The 22033-nt window shown below is 38.0% G+C and overlaps 1 protein-coding gene across 1 annotated transcript in view; it reads left to right on the forward strand.

The window, feature by feature from the left end:
• The first annotated feature begins 10712 nt into the window (after window positions 1–10712).
• Window positions 10713–22033, forward strand: part of LOC117970234 (Fc receptor-like protein 5) — a 67491-nt gene continuing 56170 nt past the window's right edge. The window contains exons 1-3 of the mRNA XM_059018551.1: window positions 10713–10827; window positions 16617–16652; window positions 19921–19959. Of these exons, the coding sequence (XP_058874534.1) occupies window positions 10797–10827; window positions 16617–16652; window positions 19921–19959 (106 nt within the window). The 5' untranslated portion in view covers window positions 10713–10796. The remainder of the gene's footprint in view (window positions 10828–16616; window positions 16653–19920; window positions 19960–22033) is intronic.

Consider the following 22033-nt stretch of genomic DNA (forward strand, 5'->3'; position numbering starts at 1 on the left):
TATCGAATTATATTGTTGTGATTTTTAGAATGTTTTATTTATTTTTTCCTTTTTTTTCACAATGTGTTGTTGGAATGATTTAATTTAAGCACGTTATTGATGTATTGATTTATTTTGTTTTTACGTTTTAGTACACACGCTGTGTTACCTGTTCCTATGGCAACGCCACCGGTGTCTACCGCTCGAAACTACTGTTTGGATCGCAGGTGTGGACAATATTAATCAGCTGTGCACTATAAAGAGGGAGTAAAAAAGAGGATAGAGAGACGCAGTTCCAGAGACGCAGTTCAGAAGACGCAGTTCAGAAAATGAGTTCAGAAAACAAAGTGAGGAAACTAAGTTAGAACAAGGCGGAACGAAAAGAAAAGAAAGAGGAAGAAACAAGACAGGGAGAAAGCAGAACGCGGGGATAGAGAAAAGAACAAAACGAATATAAGACTAAAGAAAACAAGGAGATCGGAGTGTTGCAGGTAGCAGCACGGGACACTTGGTGTACTGGGAACGAGACTAAAGAGAAATCGGGACGTGAGGAGTTGAAGACGACCCGCTGAGCGGCGTTGGCTGGAGAGAAGTGAAAAGCACGAGCACTTGGAGAGAGAGCTGCCCAAGACGCCGGACTGGGAGTTGTGGGTCGTCATCCACCAGTTAAGTGTTTTGTTGTGGTGCATTATGCTCGAACTGCAGTGGAGTCACACACCTTTTCATTGAGCTATTGTTACTTTTTATTATAACTTGTCAGCGGAGTCTTTTCCCTGTTCCCTGCTTTATATTACAGCCAGAACTATACTGATGCCGGGCTGTATTTTACTGCTATGAATGCTGTTAGATTATACTTGGCTGCTACACTAGACAATGCTGCTAAATTGTATCTGCTGCTAAAAATATATAACGTTTCAGGACTGTATCTGTTGCTAAATTACATAAAGCTGCTAGGTTGTATATGCTATTAGGTTATATCTGTTACTAGATTATACTGTGCATTTATATATAGATCTAGATATCTGTGTATTGGCATATGGTTATAGATATGTGTTTGTGATTAATTTTAATTAGTAATTTGCTTAATAGTAATCTCTCTGGTTTTATTATACTATTTTAATTTCTTGGATAAAGCAGTAGATGAATTGGAATGTCTTGAAGTGCACTGATCTTTTGCTTTATTTTTATTAGGAAACCTGTCGTGTGCAATATCTTTTAGATCGAGACTGGAGGCCCTGCTCTGTTGCAGATTGAAACGTTCTTTCTCCACTCAATTGACTTTGGGGAAGGCTTGGTGTTATTAGTCTGTTGGCTTGGACTCAGTGGTGAAGTGGCGCCCCCTGTTGGGGAAAGGGATAATTGAGCAGTTTTGAAATTTGGGGTGGCAGGAGATTGGAACCACGTCCCCTACCGACAATCCAATAAGGACTGGTCATGCACATTATTTTATTGTATTATTTTGACTTTTCCTGTTAGTGACGAGGTGTGCTATATTAATGCCAAGTTTTGACTATTTCCTGTTTTTAATAAAGAATTGTATATTGCTACTCCTCTGTGTTCTTTGATGTGGGCTAGTTGCTGTCCCCCTTTGTTGATGATTCGAACCTGTGTCGATGAAAGTAGAAGGTAATTATAATAGAACAGAATTCCTTATTTTCTTTAAACATAAGGTGGCGTAGTCTGGCTATATTCATTTCGGGGGCGCGACACAAGCACACTATTCCAGACCGGTCTACACGTTTTAAAGTTTGAACGGTGTTTCTAGCTTAAACAGTGTAAGAGGAGCAGAGTGCCACAGAAGAAGAAGAAGATGGAAGATTTAAAGTGGAGACTCTTGCTTCTCAAGCCCCTCTAATGATGATGCCTCTGAAACGACAGCGTAATGCTGCAATATTCCACGCATTTTTAACATTTGCATTACCTATAGCAGATATTGTGTATCCACTAGCCATGCAATGATGGCAAAAGTCCCTTGACTTGTTTACGTGTTTTAAATTCAACTCTTCTACCCATTCATTGGTTTTTATTTATTTCAAGTTATTTATTATTTTTGTTTTACTAAAAAATGGTTTGTTTCAAATAAGTTTTTTTGTATTCCTGTTTTATTTAAGAAAATGTTTCAAATAAATATTTTTCTAACAAGACAAGAACTAAGTGGAAGAAAGTTGTTTTTAGTAGTTATTTTATTTATGAAGATGTAAAATAATTGCCATTTCTCATTTATTTTTTATAACAAGTTTAGACCATTGATAAAGTGGTGTAAACTTCATTTTCTCACAAGTTATCTGAGTGTGTATTGACGCTCCTTTAAAGTCACGATGCTCCATTTTAACAGGATTTCTTGTTTTCACTTGAGCCTCTGTGTCAGTTGGAGCTTGTGTATCACACCTGGGCTCACTAATAATTACAGGTGCAGCAGCCTCGTCTTTGTTGCCACCGTCTCTGTTTAATCATTGTAACGGTGGTGATAGCTGGCACAGCAACAGCAAAAGGAGGAGATTTTCCATGCAGGGGTCCATCGCAAAGAAACGAAGGTATTTTTACACACAGGTTTTTCTCACAGGTTTTAGCATGTTTACTTGGTAGATTAGTGAGCGAGTAAGAAATTGTCATGGGAAATCGCCTAGCGAATATATTTCACATGAGTAATCCGAACACTTTGTGACGCATGCAGATTAGGCTATGACGACATTAAACGTCACAGGAAACCTCTTCTATTGGATGGAATCTGCATTAGTTAGAGAACTGTTCTTTTCCTCCTATGTCACTGCTGTTTATGTAGCAATTTTACCGAGTAAATTATAAACTCACTCGATACACAGATGGAAAGAGGGCTATAGTGACACAACAGATAAGAGACTGGCTATGGGGATTTAACCCCAAAACAGTTCAAAGTAATATGTGTGTAGTTGTACTGTAACCCGAGGGCTGAAGCTGAAATAGCTTGTATGAAAGGGGTACAGACTGATATAAATTAACAAGGAAATGTGAGTTACAGTAACAAGAACCATGAGGAAATGCAAAAATAATGACTGAAAAACACAGCAAACCTCATTCCTGTGCCTACAGACAACAAACCCGAACAATAAAACAATAATATTAATACGAATTAATAATAATAATTAAAAAATGCAAATACAGTACATTGCAGGGGAAGACCACACAGTCATTGTGGAAATAAATAAATCAATTCTTCACCAAACAACCCCTTTGTTTTGCCATTGCTGATCCACTCTGATGTCTTGGAGCAGCTGAAGCAGCATGCCTGTCCTTGCTGCTGTGCTCTCTAAAAAGCAAGGGTTCTTCGAGGGTTCCTCAAGGAACCTTAGGGTTCTATTGCAAGTTTTTTTTTTCTCAGTAAGGGTTCGTTTGGGGACCTCTGGTTGCTCTGTCTAATATAATATCGCAAAGGGTTCATTTTAGAACCCTTTATATCAATACATTGTAAATTGTGCTCTACAATATTGTTGTGCAAACAGCAATTTTTAATACACAATACATGATGAGAGAAAAAGTCTGTCATAAAAAGGTAAACACCATAAATGGTTATAATTTTGTACACGGTATTGAGAGGAAATCAAAGAGCAGATAATATTTTGCCAAATATTTAACTAGAATTTATAATAGTATATTTATGTATAATATATGCATTGTAGTTTATAGCTTCCATTTGTATCCTTCTTGAACAGAACCTTTAATTGGATAAATATGTAGGAAAAACCTTTACGACGTTCAACACAATAATAAAACCTCAGGGCAAGATGCCCCTGCACAACACAATAAATAAATAAATAAATAAATAAATAAATAAATAAAAAATACATTATGCGTTCTTAATTTACAATTCAAATTCGTTGCAAATGTGTTAAAGTGTGTTTTTTTCCCACACGATACGTTATTCTTTACATCTTAATCATTTGTAAAACGAAAACCACATTTAACAACACATGTATGAAACACACTAACTAACATGTTCTGATTTGTGTTTATTTATTATATCGCTGGTAAAAGGCTGTTTGAAATGTTTTTAATACTGAATGTAGAAAAAGCGCGGTCCACGAGGAAATGCCCCAGCAACAGCGGGCGCCCTCTCGACCAATCAGCTGCCAGCGCAACCCGCAGCGCGAGGCAGGTGTTCAACGTTTCTTCACAGGACGGGAGATCTTTCTTCACGACGAGAAGCAGCTTTCTGAGAGGCGAGTAAAACCTTTTAATAACGCTAATTATCTTCATTTGTGTGAATCAATGACAAATATAAAATAAAGACGTACAGACAGCTGTAGAACATTCACGAGTAAAAAAAAAAAAAAAAAAAGGTTATTTTGCTTTTGTTAATGATGCGGGTCAATGAGAGAATTTCTGAGGTAATTTTTTTTTAATTAAATCTGATAACGATAATCAATTGGCCTGAACTGAGAGAGGAAAAAGGAAAATATACTTATGATACTTCTGGGTAGTTTCCCCCTCGGCCCCCTCGGAGTCTAGCCGGTAAAAGAAAGTGTCAAGCTTCATTAATTATTATTGTCACCATAAATTAATCGAGCCAGTAGGTAAGAATACTTTCTGACGTAAAATGTTTCATTAAGGCTATTGTTTAACGACGATTTCTAGGATAAATGAATATTAAGTATGAGGTAAATATAAGATTTGCTTCACTGCTATGATTTCTCGGGCGATTCTGGTACAAAATTTATAAAACACAAATTACTGTATCTTTTTCTCTTGACTAAATGAGACTTTTTTTAACGACGTTCCTTTAAAACTATGGTGTTTAATATAATTTGTCACTCATGCAAACTGAAAACAATTTTATTTTAGTACTACTGTAAAAAAAAAAAAAAAAAAAAAAAACAACGTTAAAAGGCAGTACTGAATAATACTTCCTGGTAATTGTGTGACAAAGCATTAAATATTGTAGTTTACGCTGTCAATGGCACCTGCTCCATGTTCAGCACTATCATGCCTGTCCAATGCTGTTAGATCTGTCCTCATTTCTGGTAGACTGTTTGCAATTGTGCTGCTCCCATAGCTTTACAGAGCTGCAGGGATCACATATTGCATCACATGGCAGGGATGGAAATAAGACTCCTATTGCATAGCAGTTTCACCCATTCCAGGATCTTGATTAGCCACAGTGTATAGCGAACATGCACAGGTGTGTCTTAAAGTGAAACCAGGAATGTATCAAACTGCTATGCAATGGGAGTCTTATTTCCATCCCTGCCCAACCTAATTTTCTCCTCTAATTCAGGGTGATGCTAAATCCAATCAGGTAGACATGTCCTAATAAAGTGGCCGGGCAGTGTATCTTAGAGAACAGCCCTTTTCAAATGCAATAAAAATAGCTTTGGACATGCTTTGACATAACTTACAAAGATTAAGAAAATCCAGGGGTACCCGGAGTCCCCTCTGTCTGTCTGTCCCCCTGTGTAAGTCTTTCTACAGAGATCCAGGAAAGTACTGATTCAATTTGGATGAAACTTGGTAAGGATTCGTTAGTGCAAGTTATTGGGCCTGCTTTTCCACTATTGTTAAATTGCCCATATAATACATATACTATGGAGGGCGCAATTTGACTGTGATTTGCCCACATATGTGCATAGAGTGGATGCATGTCATCTACTTGTTGGGGGATGAGTGTCACTGACATGCTTGTCTCTATAAAACATCCTCTCTGTCATGGTGCTTGGTTTTTACAACACGCACAGTAGCCTTTCCTGTATGCAGGTTGTGCTGCTGCTGCTGCAGTCAAATGCTTCTGTCCATACAGAGCCGAGCTCCACAGCTCCATTCACAGAGTCAGGCACTTCTATTATACAAGCACAGAGCACATTTATTATAGCAGTCAAATGCTTCTGTCCATACAGAGCCGAGCTCCACAGCTCCATTCACAGAGTCAGGCACTTCTATTATACAAGCACAGAGCACATTTATTATAGCAGTCAATTGCTTCAGTCCATACAGAGACGAGCTCCACAGCTCCATTCACAGAGTCAGACACTTCTATTATACAAGCACAGAGCACATTTATTATAGCAGTCAAATGCTTCAGTCCATACAGAGACGAGCTCCACAGCTCCATTCACAGAGTCAGGCACTTCTATTATTTAGCCCGCTAGTTGACCCACCTTACTCCGGATACACCCAAGGCACATCTACACAGCTCTCTGCCCTCCTCGCAACTGAGAGATATTCCACCTCCCACTAGGTGGCGCTAATGAACTATACACGTTACTCAAAGGTTCAGTAACCAGTCAGTAAAGGATCATTACAACAAGTTATAGTAAACATGTCTTTGTGTTTTAAAACATGATATCTGGTACTACACAAGGTTAAATATAAAATGATAATCCATGTTTCCTATAACATGTGTTTCTTTCAATGCTGTATATCTGAGACCTATGCAGCTAATGGAAATGCAACACAGGTGATATGTCTGGAATTCTTATTTGTTAGCTGTAACAATCACTTTAAGGACTGGTCTGTTAAAGCCCATTTTGATTTATTAAATCAAACTTTCAGACCATTAAACCTGTTTTCGGCTATTTTAGAAGGGTTTGGAGTTTATCCTCATTTTACAAAGCGCTGTTTCACCTAAGAGAATGTTTATAAACACTCTTCAAAAACAGTCTTTAAAAACATTCCTTAACAGTCCTTCATGTTTTGTGAAAAGGGCCTATTGTGCTTGTTTTGTCAAGCTGGCCCCAAGGGATAAGCAAATACCCCATTGCACACACATACAGTACATAAGCAAGTACACCATTGCACACACATACAGTACATAAGCAAGTACACCATTGCACACACATACAGTACATAAGCAAGTACACCATTGCACACACATACAGTACATAAACTAATACCCCATTGCACACACATACAGTACATAAGCAAGTACACCATTGCACACACATACAGTACATAAACTAATACCCCATTGCACACACATACAGTACATAAGCAAGTACACCATTGCACACACATACAGTACATAAGCAAGTACCCCATTGCACACACATACAGTACATAAACTAATACCCCATTGCACACACATACAGTACATAAGCTAATACCCCATTGCACACACATACAGTACATAAACTAATACCACATTTGTTTCAAATCAACAGGTTAGCAGATTATACTGTTCTCAAATGTAATCTGAAAGGCTAGAAGTAAATTCAAGGGAGTTATTGTGTTCACCATGTAATGAATCTCCTATCGGCTTTAAACACACAGGGTGACACGATTATTAGTACTGTCTTTTAATGCAAACTACATAGAAATGTAAAACCACAATCCATACCACCCAATCCATGAAAATATAATCATATAATCTGTAAGGAGGCTAGGAGTCTATGATAAATGATTAAAGATCTGTCAAAATGTGTTGTTACCATAGTACACTGCTGCAGTTGGCTTTTCAAAGGGGCAGAGCAGACTCCACCACTCAGCATGTGTGACAAGAATCTCCCCTTTTCAGAATCTCCCTTTGCAGTGTAAGAACATAAGAACATAAGAAGGTTTACAAACGAGAGGAGGCCATTGAGCCCATCTTGCTCGTTTGGTTGTTAGTAGCTTATTGATCCCAGCCTGTCTGCATACAACATGCCTTTTAAACCCAAGATAACGGGAGGCGTGGAGCTGCATTGAAGTATTCAGGAAGTCTGCTTCCCTCTCCCTCACTTACTGCAGGATTAACTCAACATGAGCGCTGCAGTGTTGCCAGATCAGAGGTGTTCCTCCAGATCTAGAGGTTGTACGTTTCTGTTCAGGACAGTCTGCAGGTAAGAAATGGACACAGGTTTTTTGAAGGTGCATTTTTAATTGTAGAGGATTTTCTAGAGGGTTTTTTTCTGTCTGAAATTAGTTTTTTTTGTTTAATTTATTCATGATGTGCAAATCCTTCCTTTACTAAGAAGGCATCATGCATGTTGACAGCGATGACCACTGATTTCTATAGAATCTCTTCAGACTTTAGATTCTCTTTGACTGCTTCAACACTGATTTCTATAGAATCTCTTCAGACTTTAGATTCTCTTTGACTGCCTCAACACTGATTTCTATAGAATCTCTCCAGACTTTAGATTATCTTTGACTGCCTCAACACTGATTTCTATAGAATCTCTCCAGACTTTAGATTCACTTTGTCTGCCTCAACACTGATTTCTATAGAATCTCTCCAGACTTTAGATTCTCTTTGACTGCCTCAGCATTATAAGGTCACTTCATGTGCAGCAGGTATTAGGGCCCCTAGACCCACATAGAGTCTGTGCTGTGTAGAGTTTGAGTGAGGGGTACAGGTCGGGCACTAATACTTGCTGCAGAGAAAGTTAATTTAGTTGTATTGGTAGAGTGCTGTGCCAGTCACTGAATATACATTATGGAAAATGAAGACAAAAAAAACATAGACAGAAACTAAAAACAAATGTAATGTTATTTTGCTGATGAGAGGTAATGTTACATTTAGCCATGGTATGCCAATACATTACATTCATTTAGAGGTTTAAGCATTTTACAAGTACAGTGTATTCCAATTAATTGCATATCTGATAATTGCATATTCCTTTGAACTTTATAAAAGTGAAGCACATTTCTTATTAAAATGCACATGCTGTAGATTGCTGTTAATTGTATATCCCATGTGCCTAGCAATTGTATGCATTTAACCACAATAAGCAATTATAAGGAACTTATATATACAATTTAACTGTACATTCACAACTGTATGCAATTGTCAGGTATACAATTAAAAGTACCTGTATTACATTGTATAAATTACTGATAATTGCATACTCTGGTTAATTGCATAACACTTTGAGGCACACAGTCTATGTAATTAACAAGGATCTACCATAACATGACTTAACACGATGTGCCTCGTATTATTAAGTTGGATTTCAGTAATACTTGCATGAATTGTCTCTTAATAAATTCAGCAAATATTGAACATTTCACCAGCCTAACTGGGTATTTTTTACAATTATAAAAACAGGAACTTGTGCCCTCATATTAAAAAACAATATTTTCACTTTCTCTCAGGAGATTTTTTTGCATTCGTCTGTAACAGTCTTCAGTAACACAAATGTACTTTTTTTTAGTAAAAAAAAAAAAAATGTATATCACTTTTGTACATGTATTTACATATGTATATTCACTTATGTCTTTTTCTTATAAAGTGCAGGGTTTGAAACGTTAATCTCGAGCCATGTAATTGCACACTTATAGTAAATTACAGGAGGTGCCTGGGCCTATAGTCACCATAAGATTGAAACCCTCACACATTCGTGGGGATGGAGGTATATGTAGCACATCAACATACTGGACATGTGTTTGCGTAACACAGCACATCATGACTGTCCAAACAGATTTATAATACCAGTGGGGTGTTTCCAGTGATTTAGGGGGTTGTTTGTTATAAACCCTTCAATTGTGTTTTTTCATTTCTTTTTTATAATCATGTCCTTCATACAATTCAGTCGACTGATAGTTTTACAATGTGAACTCACAATGTTTCACCAAACCTATCTAGAATTGACCGTGCGCACTTGTGTGCACTGAGTATGGTTTGACTATGATTGTATTTTTCATTTAGTTTTTACCATACTGTGCTGTTGCAGTATATACTGCAGTACACTTCATAAAGAGGCCGCTCAGACTGCTCCACTAAGTGGTTTTCTAAAGATGATTGACTGGCATGTTTGGTATCAAACTGCTCAGCTCAATCTCCTCTTTTCAGAATCCCCTCTTGGCAGTTTAACAGGGGGTGCAGGGCTGCATTCCAGTATTCAGGCTCAATTTAAACCCTGCCTGCCTTCACTTCCTCTCACTAACCACAGTCACTTATTCTCAGAAATGAATGTAGAGCTGACTGACCGCAGAAAAGGAGAAGTTTGTTCTGTTTTTGAGATGGCCTCTGCAGTGAACAGCACTGTGAGGTACAGTTTCTATCTATATCACTATCACTTTTCCTACATCTTGTAAACTCTATTTCTACACTGAGCCTGAATCCATCACCTGCTTTCACCACTAAGCCACGAAACAGAATTTGATAATGCTCGTAAAATAGTTTTAAAATAGTTTAGAAGTAACGTATCTTTTGCCGATATATTACTTCTAATCTGTTTTAAAACTGTTTTACTAAATTATTTCCAATTCAAGTTTTCTGTCATTAATATTCAATTTATGAACAGGACTTTCAACATTTAGTTTATTCATTTGGTCTGGTTTGTACGTGTCTTGTTTGGTTTCAAAGTCAGTACTGGCATTTTATGTATTTGTCACCATTCCTTGACCATTCATGTGTAAGTAAAATAAAAAATTACTTCCAAGATTTGTTTATTCATTGATGCAAGCAGATGATGGCTGCAGAAGTTTACGCTCAGTTATTTTGATTATCAGTGATTTCATTTGCTTGTGTTCTTCTCATACCTGATGTTACGGCTGACAAAGACGGAGAGAGGGGAAGGCAAATACATCTACTGCAGGTGTGTGCAGCTCAGTTATTTCTAATAGTTTTAAGTATAGATATTAGACGAATGTCATTTTGTCTGTGCTGCACTTACTGGCTTACAAATGAAGCTGCTTCTCAGAAAGAAGAAGAGGTTTTAGTGTAAAAATACAAATTCACACAATGAGCTCATCTGCAGTATGAAATCATCAGCATATTTTTGTAACAGTAGCTGGTGACCAGTTAGCACTTTGAGATAAAAAAATAACATCACTGGGAGGAACTGTGAAGCGCTGCCAGCGTTTAAGGAAACTGAGGTTTTCTATAAAGAGCAGTTCTGTTGCAGTTTCGTTTAGTTCCAGGCAGAATGCGGGCTGGGAAACTCTACATTGTGATGTGTAAGTACTGCGTTCCAATACTTTAACACAAATCCATCAGCATGCCTCCCTGGTGAGGGATTGATGGTTTGAAAGAGTGGCTTGTCAGTTTCGGGTGGTTTTTAAAAGGGGATGTTGGAGCTGGCTCTGTACTGTACTGAATTAAAGCAGTTGTGTTTCATTAACAACAGTTATGAGCAAAAGCTATACTATAGTGGTGAGCAATCACCATAAAAGAGATCAATTCCTTGTTTTCAAACCTTTTTCATGGTTTAGAGATTGTATTGAACTGTATTGGGGCATGTGAGCTTATCATTATCCAGCTTGCTCTGTCTGCTAAAGAAGCTTCTTAAGTGATGTGTGTGTGTGTGTGTGTGTGTGTGTGTGTGTGCGCGTGCGTGCGTGCGTGCGTGTGTGTGTATGTGTGTGTGATGAGGATGGTCGAAAAGCTTTGTGAAAGGCTAATTTAATCTACTTTAACATTGTTTCAAGAACATTCACCTTTAATGTGATTTTTGCATAGCATTTGCTGCCAATGGTGGTCAAATGTTGTAACTGCAGTATTCTAGATGGGGCTTGTCATGTAATTGTGGAGAGTTAGGCACTGCTTTGAAGCAAAAGGCAAATATTCAGAGAGGAATAATTTCAAGGAATAAAAATAGTAGGAAAAGAAACTACAATAATTGAACTGCTCCTTCCTGAAAGGAATTTGTTTCTTGACAGTTTTATACTGTTATAATTACTCCTCTTAGAAAATTGTCGTTTTCATGCAGACTCCAAATTAGGCAAGTAGAAGCACAAAAGCTCAGAGCTTTCTAAGGGTTGCATTTGTTACAGGATTTTCAGAGTCTGATGACTGAGTAATAGATGTGAGAGGAATGAACTGCACTGTGTTGTAATGCGTGGCAATGTGTTTCTCTGCATACCTGAACAGACAATATTCATAACCATCACATGTGGTCCAGAGCAAAATGTCCACGTGTTTTGTAAGGAAACACTTGCAGACTATAGTAACATTTATTCTAGCTTTGTTATCTAAAATCAACATTTGATCTTTTGCTACAATGCAAGATTAGGGTTGCGTTCAATAGGCAGAGCGCTCCAGAGGTAGCTGTGGTGTAATGTCCCCACATATTGGACTTTTTGACCAACATATGTGTATGCATTCTTTTTCATAAAAGAAAATCTGATAGTTTATTTAAATTAACAGCGTAATTATTTTTGTTTTTCCTTTTAAACGCAGTGAATCTGCAGCATCTCGTGCAACATTCAATACGCTCAGCGAGTTATTGTTTGTTTGGCAGGCCTTACAGTAATGAATATTTTCTTAACTGGACGAATAGCGCTGTGTTAAAGGTGAACTACATGTGACGCTTTTTATTTATTTAACATTGTGATCCGAGAGAGAGAGAGAGAGAGAGAGAGAGAGAGAGAGAGAGAGATATCTGCTTTCCACAACCTTTCAATAAAAATACAATGTGATATTTTGCTGTACTAATGTAACAAAGTATGGGTGATTACATGTTATGCACTAATGTAAGAATTGGCTTTGTGGTGATGTACTTTTTACTTTCAAATAGCATATATCTATAATCGTTTGCGCGATATATTTTAATTGCAAATATGTATCTTCCACACTATTGCAGTTTTGTTACAGGATACATTAGTTTATCTCTAATGTAATCACAGTTTTACATATAGACTGCCCCTGTTTTCATTTACGTCCCAAATTCTGGGCCACTTTGCATTTTTGAATTCAGACCAGTTTTTTGGCATATTCTGCTCAGCTGACAGCTGAGTTTCTAAGTCATGAATGCACAGTTTACCATAAACTGGATCGTGAATTCATTTAAGAGTAACCCTTAGTACAAAGTTAATGTATTTTTTACTCTCCCCAGAAAATTATTTTTTATGAAGAAACAGAAATAAAATGTAAATGTTAAAAAATTTATTTCTTTATTACAATGAAGAAACTACATTGCACTGAAATAGATACATGAAAATTCATTAAAGCAGTTGTTTTCCTTTTTTAAAGGCTAATATTAAAACACATTTTTGAGAAGCAACATGGTATTCCAAAAAAGGACATCTCATTTTCTTATGTAATGTCCATCAATATATTGTAGCAAGTTTCGTGGTCTTTTTGGGATAGAAATGAGACTACAACCGTGAGTAGGTGAAGGCAATTTATTTTTACAATAATTAAATAATCACAAAATAAAATCATAAAGTGAGGGAAAGGGGACTGGGAGTCGAAAGTGAAAATAAATGATTGTAGTAGTTTTTCTTTTACCCTACCCTCACTATCTCTCTATCTCCCCCAAATACAACCTTCTCTCACACTCTCGTCTTCCCCAATCCTCCGGTTTGCCCCCACCCCCCCCCACCCCACCCCCCACCCGTCATTCGTGCCAAACCTGTACCCCAATTCACCTCCACACACAACACGCAACCCCTCCACGCACACACCACCATGCAACCCCTGCACGCACACACCACCATGCAATCCCTGCACGCACACACCACCATGCAACCCCTGCACGCACACACCACCATGCAACCCCTGCACACACACACCACCATGCAACCTCTGCACGCACACACCACCATGCAACCCCTGTACGCACACACCACCATGCAACCCGTGCACGCACACACCACCATGCAACCCCTGCATGCACACACCACCATGCAACCCCTGCGCGCACACACCACCATGCAACCCCTGCGCGCACACACCACCATGCAACCCCTGCACGCACACACCACCATGCAACCCCTGCACGCACACACCACCATGCAACCCCTACACGCACACACCACCATGCAACCCCTACACGCACACACCACCATGCAAACCCTTTCTCACTATCTCTCTATCTCCCCCGAACACAACCTTCTCTCACACTCATCTTCCCCAATCCTCCCGGCCTGCACTACTCGTGTTCAGTCTGCTGTGTGAGGTTGTACTCCTGGTGGTTTTCATTGAGGCTTCTACACTAGAGGTTGATTCAATGGTGTCAGATTCCTAGCCTCTTCCTCTTTATAAAGCATGGTTAATGTGAGCTGTCAGCAGCAGGGAGAGCATGCGCATTGTTGGAGAGGGTTAGCTAGGAAATGGCTGTGGGTCCAGAGCCAGGACAGCCATACTTTGTTACTGGAACTGACCTGAAAAAATCAATCATTTAATACTGTGTGCTAACAATCTTTTCTGTGCAATGCTTGCTACGTGTTTGTTCTGCCTTTTCAGAGGCCCCCAGTAAGTGCTAAACTGACTTCCGTAAAATAATTCAACCCAGCAGTACAGTTTTTTTTTTTAAACGTAGTGTTTCAGTGCTGTACAGACGTAAATTGTGTTTGAATTGAAAGTGGTGGTTGAGGAGTCAAATGGGTCAAAGTTCAAGTATATTTTCCTCTAGAGGAATTGTCACTTTTTGACGTCACTACTGTGGTATTATGCCTTTTTTAAAGGCTCAGGATGCAAATATAGCCTTCAACCATGTATTTTATATATTATATGTATTCTAATTTTGAAATTGACATTTCTGCAGTGAAGTCTGGGAATATCTGTAGGTTGGATGTGGAGAACTTGGAGCTTGGGAATCTTGTGACAGACTTCCTGGTTTGTGCTCAGAGCCCAATAGAACGAGGCAGTGCTGCTGTATCTGCAAAGAAACACACTCCCTTCCACACTGTATTAGCCGTTTAGCACCAGAACCAGGGAGCACCCTCCCACATTGCAGGTGGAAGAGAAGCACCTTCTGTTGATGTCTGTACCGCTTATCTCCACGCTGGATTGTATGATAATAGCTATGTGGACTGCATTATGCTCAATTCATTGTTTCAGACACTGGAACCTATTGCAGAGCCACTGTTTGTTGAGAGCTATGTCACAACTACAGATTTCAGGGTGCAATGCACTTCAATTGAGAGACACACTTTCACGCTCTGGCATGTCCAGCACACAGGTCAGTTTCACTTTCAGATAAATAGTCATTCTGGCAGTGTGACTGCCCCTGTAGCTGGTTAAGTGGATTTAGTCAAACTCACAGCCAGGGTTAGAGGAAGCCAGGTGTAATATACAGTATATAACACACCAGGATTGCTTTTGCAATTGGTAATTCAATGTGTTAGTTGGTGTAAAATTTCTCCTTAAATAAAGCCAAACTCACCTGGATATACTGTATATACTGAGCATGAAATGAAACTTATCACATATTTGAGCATCAAAAGAAACTTATCACATACATTTGGATAAAATTCACTAGATGTGATCGAAAAATGACACCTTAGAGCAGGTGCAGTGACTTTTTATTTTGCTGATTAACAACTGATATCACGAAGATGCTGCAGAATGATCTGTCGATCGTGGTCTTCCAGTTTGTTGCCTGTCATTGACAGAGTGTGTCTGGTTATACCGTCTCACCAGGTTTGAAACTGCTGGCTGTGAGCACCCAAGACATCGAGCCACACACAGCACTCTGCCCTCGTCCAGCCTCCAACACGCTGATTGCACGAAGGTGCTGCTCTCTTGACAGATGTGGCAGATTTTTTTTTTTTCTGTGATTTTCTTTATTGCTTTTATTCAAGCTTGCAATTCAACAGCTGAAATCACTCCATATCCAGAGTCCAATCAACTGTCTCACTAATTAGGTGATTCAGTCATAGTCACTCAAGCATGTCATGGTCAAGGAAACCAAAAACATTTCGGCATTGTCCAACATTTATATACTTTATTTTTTTTTTTAAATAAATGTGTTATAATAGTGACAAGTTTCTTTTGATCTCTTTATGAAGGTCCACAGGAAACAATTCATCTTTTTTTTTTAATGCATTTATGGAAGGTTTCAGCAATTCAAAAAGTTGAGCAGCAATCAAAACACACATATATATATATATATATATGGTCATGTGGGTGTGTGGCTATCTAAGTCGAGGAGGTCTCTTGCTGTCTGCATGCTGTGATATACAGGGCTTTATATGACAGCAGGTGTTTCTGATCAGGAGCCACCTTCAAAAAAGCTTTTGCTGAAGAGAAAAATGACTGCGCTACAGTAGTAATGAAAATAAATAGATGGAGTTAACCTTTTCAGATGTTTCTTCATAGTTTGTTTTATTTTTATTTACTTAGTTTATTTAAGTGATGTTCAACTAATGGTGGGTAATGCAGCCTTCCCAACCTTCCGTCACATTACACTGATACTACAGACATAAAAAAAAAACTACAACTCCCAGAATCCCTTGCCAATTTCTGTAGTCTTGTGCATTGTGCTAGCAAATGTAAGTCTCTGAGCTTTGATTGTACAGGTGTAATCTGCTGATTTGATGCTACTTTCAATATTTAATTTTAGGGGGGAAAACCTATCAACACTCCCTAGACCCTATTCTAGTATTAGAAAAACATAGACATGATCCCAATTATACAACATTGTCCCTTTAGTCATTATTTCAAACAACTTCTCCCTTCATTTTAAAATGATTGTACATAACAACATGCATCCATAAATCTTACCTGTTGTCACTTGAAAATGTGTTTTGATTGCTGCTCAACTTTTTGAAATGCTGAAAGCTGCCATAAATGCATTAAAAAAAAAAGATGAATTGTTTCCTCTGGACCTTCACAAAGAGATCCAATTCCAGGGTTTTCTGCTGAAGTGACAAACGACTGACCTACAATAGCAAGAAAAGGATAGGTGGAGAACGTTCTTGATAGTTTGTGACATTTAGTTGAGTTTATTATTTTCTTTAATTTGACTCACTGGAGTGAAAGACTGTCCTGTCAAGTCACTGCCTCTCCTTGTGTCTTTCAGTGCTGACCACAGTGACGTGCTTTGGACAGGAAACAGGTAAGAGAAAAGTAAACTCAACAGTGAACACAGCCCCCAGTGAAGGGGCTCCAGAGTGAACACAGCCCCCAGTGAAGGGGCTCCAGAGTGAACACAGCCCCCAGTGAAGGGGCTCCAGAGTGAACACAGCCCCCAGTGAAGGGGCTCCAGAGTGAACACAGCCCCCAGTGAAGGGGCTCCAGAGTGAACACAGCCCCCAGTGAAGGGGCTCCAGAGTGAACACAGCCCCCAGTGAAGGGGCTCCAGAGTGAACACAGCCCCCAGTGAAGGGGCTCAAGGGCTCTCACAGCCTGGCTCTCTTCTGGTCTAGTTTGTGTTAAACTGGACTACAGGAGGAGTATAGAAGTAATACATCTTTCATGCAGTGTATTATAATATGAAGGCATATTTAAAACACACACATATATATATATATATTGTGAGCGTATGGGTGCACACAGACAAAGCAGACAGTAGACAGTAAACCCCAGAAAAGAAAAAACAGAAATGACAATCCCGGTTGCGAGACGAGGTCAAAATAAACAGTTCAAAACAGGATTCATATAACAAGAAAAAAAAAAAAACAATGTAAACTAACTGGACAGTTAGCCGCTGGTGAATAAGCGATTTGTTTCTGGCTTCTACCAAGTCGTTATTGGCTTCAGACTGTCCCCTAGCCTGGGTAAAAACAAGCGCTGTCTCTCTCCACTTTGCTGTATTTAATTCCAACAGCACTGGCACAGGAAATAAGATCGCAGATGCACCAGCTCCTCTTTGTTATTCCTTTTCAGTGCTGGGTGTAGACAAGCCCACTCTGATTACTGCTCGGAAGCCAACCTTGACTGGCTGTAAAGGCTTTCTTTTAAAGGGGTCCGGATCATCCAGGCATTGGGACGGTTACAGACTACAGGTGTGAGCCAATTAAGAACTAATACTGTTATAACCATGATCCCCTACCTAACCACACCTGCAGCCTGTTCGTCCGTTAACTTCTTGACGTCATGGCAGGCAGGTACGCTGACCACAGGTCTATCGGCGTGTTATCTGCAACACCTGTATATGTATATGTAGGGTTGCTTGCACCAACATGGATTAAATAAATCTCAGTTTAGTGCTAATCTAGGGTTAGTTGATCTGGGGTTATGTTTAATCACAGTTACATTGCACCACACAAATGTAAACCAGGATTAGTAAATCTTGGATGAAGCAGATAATCCTAGATTTCTGATTAATAATCAGTCATTATTTGAATACACCCTGTTTAGCAAATGTAAACGGAAAAGCAAATGTAAACCAAAAAAAAAGAAGCATTCAGCATAAAAAAATGACATTATATTAATTTGTATTATTATACACAATTTCTCTGCTCAGAGGATGTTTTAAATTAATTATCAAAAAGCGCCAAAACATAGGCCCCACATGCAGCCTGCAGCTTTCCTACAACCCTTAACCTGATCTCTAGTTGAGCCGACCGGGTGGTCCTGCATTCGTTCTGAATATCAATTGACTGTACGAATAGCTTTGCTTTACTTTGCGTGAACTTTAAAACATTTATTGTAGTGCAAAAGTGTTTATAGGCTACCTAAAGTGGCAAATTCTAATATATGTATTTTATTGTCCTTGATTACAATATTTCAGGCAAAAAAACTACAAAGTTACAGGAAGTGTTAATTTATTGGAGACGATACATGTGGAATAAGCATTAATTTAAGACCACTAAAGTTTGTTAGTTATCGACACCTGTACATGCAGGGGTTAATTTGTAAACAGAAAAGGTACAGATTCTTGTAATTAAGGAAGAGGGGTAGGATTTCTTCTACCATATTCCACTGCCCTTGATTTACAGTAGCTTCCATATATGCGCTTCAAGTTCTCATCTGCTTGTGGGTTTCATGCCTTATTGTTGGTGTTGGTAGCTGCATGCCCACCTTTGCCCAGCCCTGTTTTTATATAATCTTCAGGTTTGAACAGTACCAGCGGTGGGCCGACTAATCTGATGAACAGGAATGACAAGCATTAGTGTTTTGGTGTTTCGCCGTTTGGGTTCTGAAAACAAACTAGTCATTGTCTTACCCATTGATGTCACATCATAAAATCTATCATTTCCAAACACTTTGTCTTTCAATTCATGGAATAGGAAACCTTTTTTTTGTACATGTTATGTACATAGAGTTCTTTTTTGCAATATAAAATAGCTTTTTTTTTCATGCGGTTCATTGCAAACTGTATAATTGTCACCTGTCAGACAAAAAGGTACAGGATGTAGGATCCTCTGCGATCGGCACTCCTGAACCCCTGCAGACATGGATATACTTTTAACATGCTGCATACTATTTTGTATTGTTTTAATAAAAAATTACATTTGTAATTGTACAACACGATATATAAACACGATACATACATTCTGTCTCTATTTCTTTTCACCTTGACTCAACTATACAATATTCCATATCTCTGTAAAATTCGAATAGTTTTTGTCTGTCACTAATTTTTGTTTGTGGAACTCTTTCCTGTGACTCAATCCAGCTGAGGAATGCTGCCGTTGTGTCCAAGTTTAAACCACCTCCAAGGAAGGTTTAAATTTAATCCACCTTTCAGATTTAAACCTGGATTAAAATTAGTGGTGCAAGGTGTTAATATATTTAAATCTTGGATTAAGAAATGTTTAACCTTGGATTCATTTTAAACAAGGATTACATTTGAAACCTGGTTTAAAGTTGTGTGCAACATGATTAAAATATAATCCTTGATTTAATCTGGGTTAGTGGTTAATCCATGTTGGTGCAATCGACCTATCATTTATTTTTTATTTTAAAATAAAACATTTCTAAGATAGTTCAGCTTCAAATCTCCAGCTCTGTTCAATGTACATAACAGTCAGTTTTCTGTTTGCAACCAATTATGTTCAGAATGTCATTCTTGTGTGCTGCCACCTGCTGGTGACTTCCTTTCTACTTCATTTTCTAATGCTCAAATTGAACTGATGTCAAAACAAACTGGTGTCAAAAATGTTGATATTTTACGTTTTATTTGAAACAATCATTCATTTTAGTTTACATTCCAAAATTGATGTTGGACTTCTGCTCCTACCATGAATATATTTTTCTAAGCATAAACTTTTTTTTTTTTAATACTGTATTTCACCAAGAAAGTATACTGGTGTAATGGGATATTTTTTATCCTGGATATTTAACCATGGATTCATTTAAATAAGGATTACAATTTAAACCTGGTTTAAACTTTGGTGCAACATGAATAGGATAATAATTCACTGTCATGTTCTCTCCAGCTGATGGCATTAATGGGAATCAAGATAAGGAACATCGGGGTGAGTTCATATTTAATCCTGTCATATACTTTCATTAATTAAAATCCTAAAATAATGTACAATGAACTCTCTGCATAGATGGCAGTCTAGTGTATGACTGATTTTCAAAAGGATAAAATGACTGCACCTTAAGCACTGCTATTGTAAGGAATGCATGATAGTTTAGGCAGGCCTCTTGTGATTTTCATTGCATTTCCATGTCTACAGTGACATCCATGTATTACACCTGCTCTTATCTGCTGTAGCTCAGATCTAAAACACAGTCAGTTTCCACATGTAGGATCACAGCAGCAACTGTTTTTTACATGCTAATGTTAGTAGTTGGAGTTGTGTTCCGTTGTTAACTTAGGATACATTAAACTACCTATCAAATAGAAAATGTATGTTCTTAGTCATATTTTGGTATGATAAATATTAGAGTGATAACATGAAATATGTAACTCTGCACTGTATTAATTATAACATGATGATCACGCGTCACTCAGGGATTGGTTTACGTATCCTAATGGGTCCTTGCACCTTGAAGTAAAAGCCCTGGAGCTGATTTGATGTTAATTAACTTTGATGCACAGGGGAGAGGACTATTGTCTTACCTTGGTTTAGAACAGGGCTTCTATTTCAAGTTAGTTATAGCATTTGATAAGTAACTTGAACTGCAACTGCTTAAGAGCTGAAAACAAGTAAAAAGTTCTAATTAAGCACATTATTAGTTCAATTCAGGGTCTAGTTAAGTAACTGAGAGCTCAGTTGGAATGAAAACCAGCAGCCACAGCGGGTCCCCAGGACCGAGTTTGAGAAGCCCTGGTCTACAATGATCCTGCAATCATATTGTTCTGTTTAATTTATGATGTCATAATATGAGGTTGCGTTTAGCATATTAACATAATACAATTAAATATTGTTAATATTAATAATCAGTCATAATTTGAATACACCCTGTTCATTATTATTATTATTATTATTATTATTATTATTATTATTATTATTATTATTATTATTATTATTAGCAAATGTAAACCAAAAAAAAAGAAGCATTCAGCATAAAAAAAAATGACATTATATTAATTTGTATTATTATATACAATTTCTCTGCTCAGAGGATGTTTTAAATGAATTATCAAAAAGCGACAAAACATAGGCCCCACATGCAGCCTGCAGCTTTCCTACAACCCTTAACCTGATCTCTAGTTGAGCCGACCGGGTGGTCCTGCATTCGTTCTGAATATCAATTGACTGTACGAATAGTTTTGTTTTACTTTGCATAAACTTTAAAATATTTATTGTAGTGCAAAAGTGTTTATAGGCTACCTAAACTGGCAGATTCTAATATATGTATTTTATTATCCTTGATTACGACATTTCAGGCAAAAAAACTACAAAGTTACAGAAAGTGTTAATTTATTGGAGACGATACATGTGGAATAAGCATTAATTTAAGACCACTAAAGTTTGTTCGTTATCGACACCTGTACATGCAGGGGTTAATTTGTAAACAGAAAAGGTACAGATTCTTGTAATTAAGGAAGAGGGGTAGGATTTCTTCTGCCATATTCCACTGCCCTTGATTTACAGTAGCTTCCATATATGCGCTTCAAGTTCTCATCTGCTTGTGGGTTTCATGCCTTATTGTTGGTGTTGGTAGCTGCATGCTCACCTTTGCCCAGCCCTGTTTTTATATAATCTTCAGGTTTGAACAGTACCAGCGGTGGGTCGGCTAATCTGATGAACAGGAGCGACAAGCACTAGTGTTTTGGTGTTTCGCCATTTGGGTTCTGAAAACAAACTAGGCATTGTCTTACCCATTGATGTCACATCATAAAATATATCGTTTAAAAAACTTTGTCTTTCAGTTCAAGGAATAGGAAACCTTTTTTTTGCACATGTTATGTACATAGAGTTCTTTTTTGCAACATAAAATAGCTTTTTTTCATGCTGTTCATTGCAAACTGTATAATTGTCACCTGTCAGACAAAAAGGTACAGGTTGTCGGATCCTCTGTGATCGGCACTCCTGAACCCCTGCGGACATGGATATACTTTTAACATGCTGCATACTATTTTGTATTGTTTTAATA

Source organism: Acipenser ruthenus, chromosome 60 (assembly GCF_902713425.1).
Source record: "Acipenser ruthenus chromosome 60, fAciRut3.2 maternal haplotype, whole genome shotgun sequence".
Taxonomy (NCBI): domain Eukaryota; kingdom Metazoa; phylum Chordata; class Actinopteri; order Acipenseriformes; family Acipenseridae; genus Acipenser; species Acipenser ruthenus.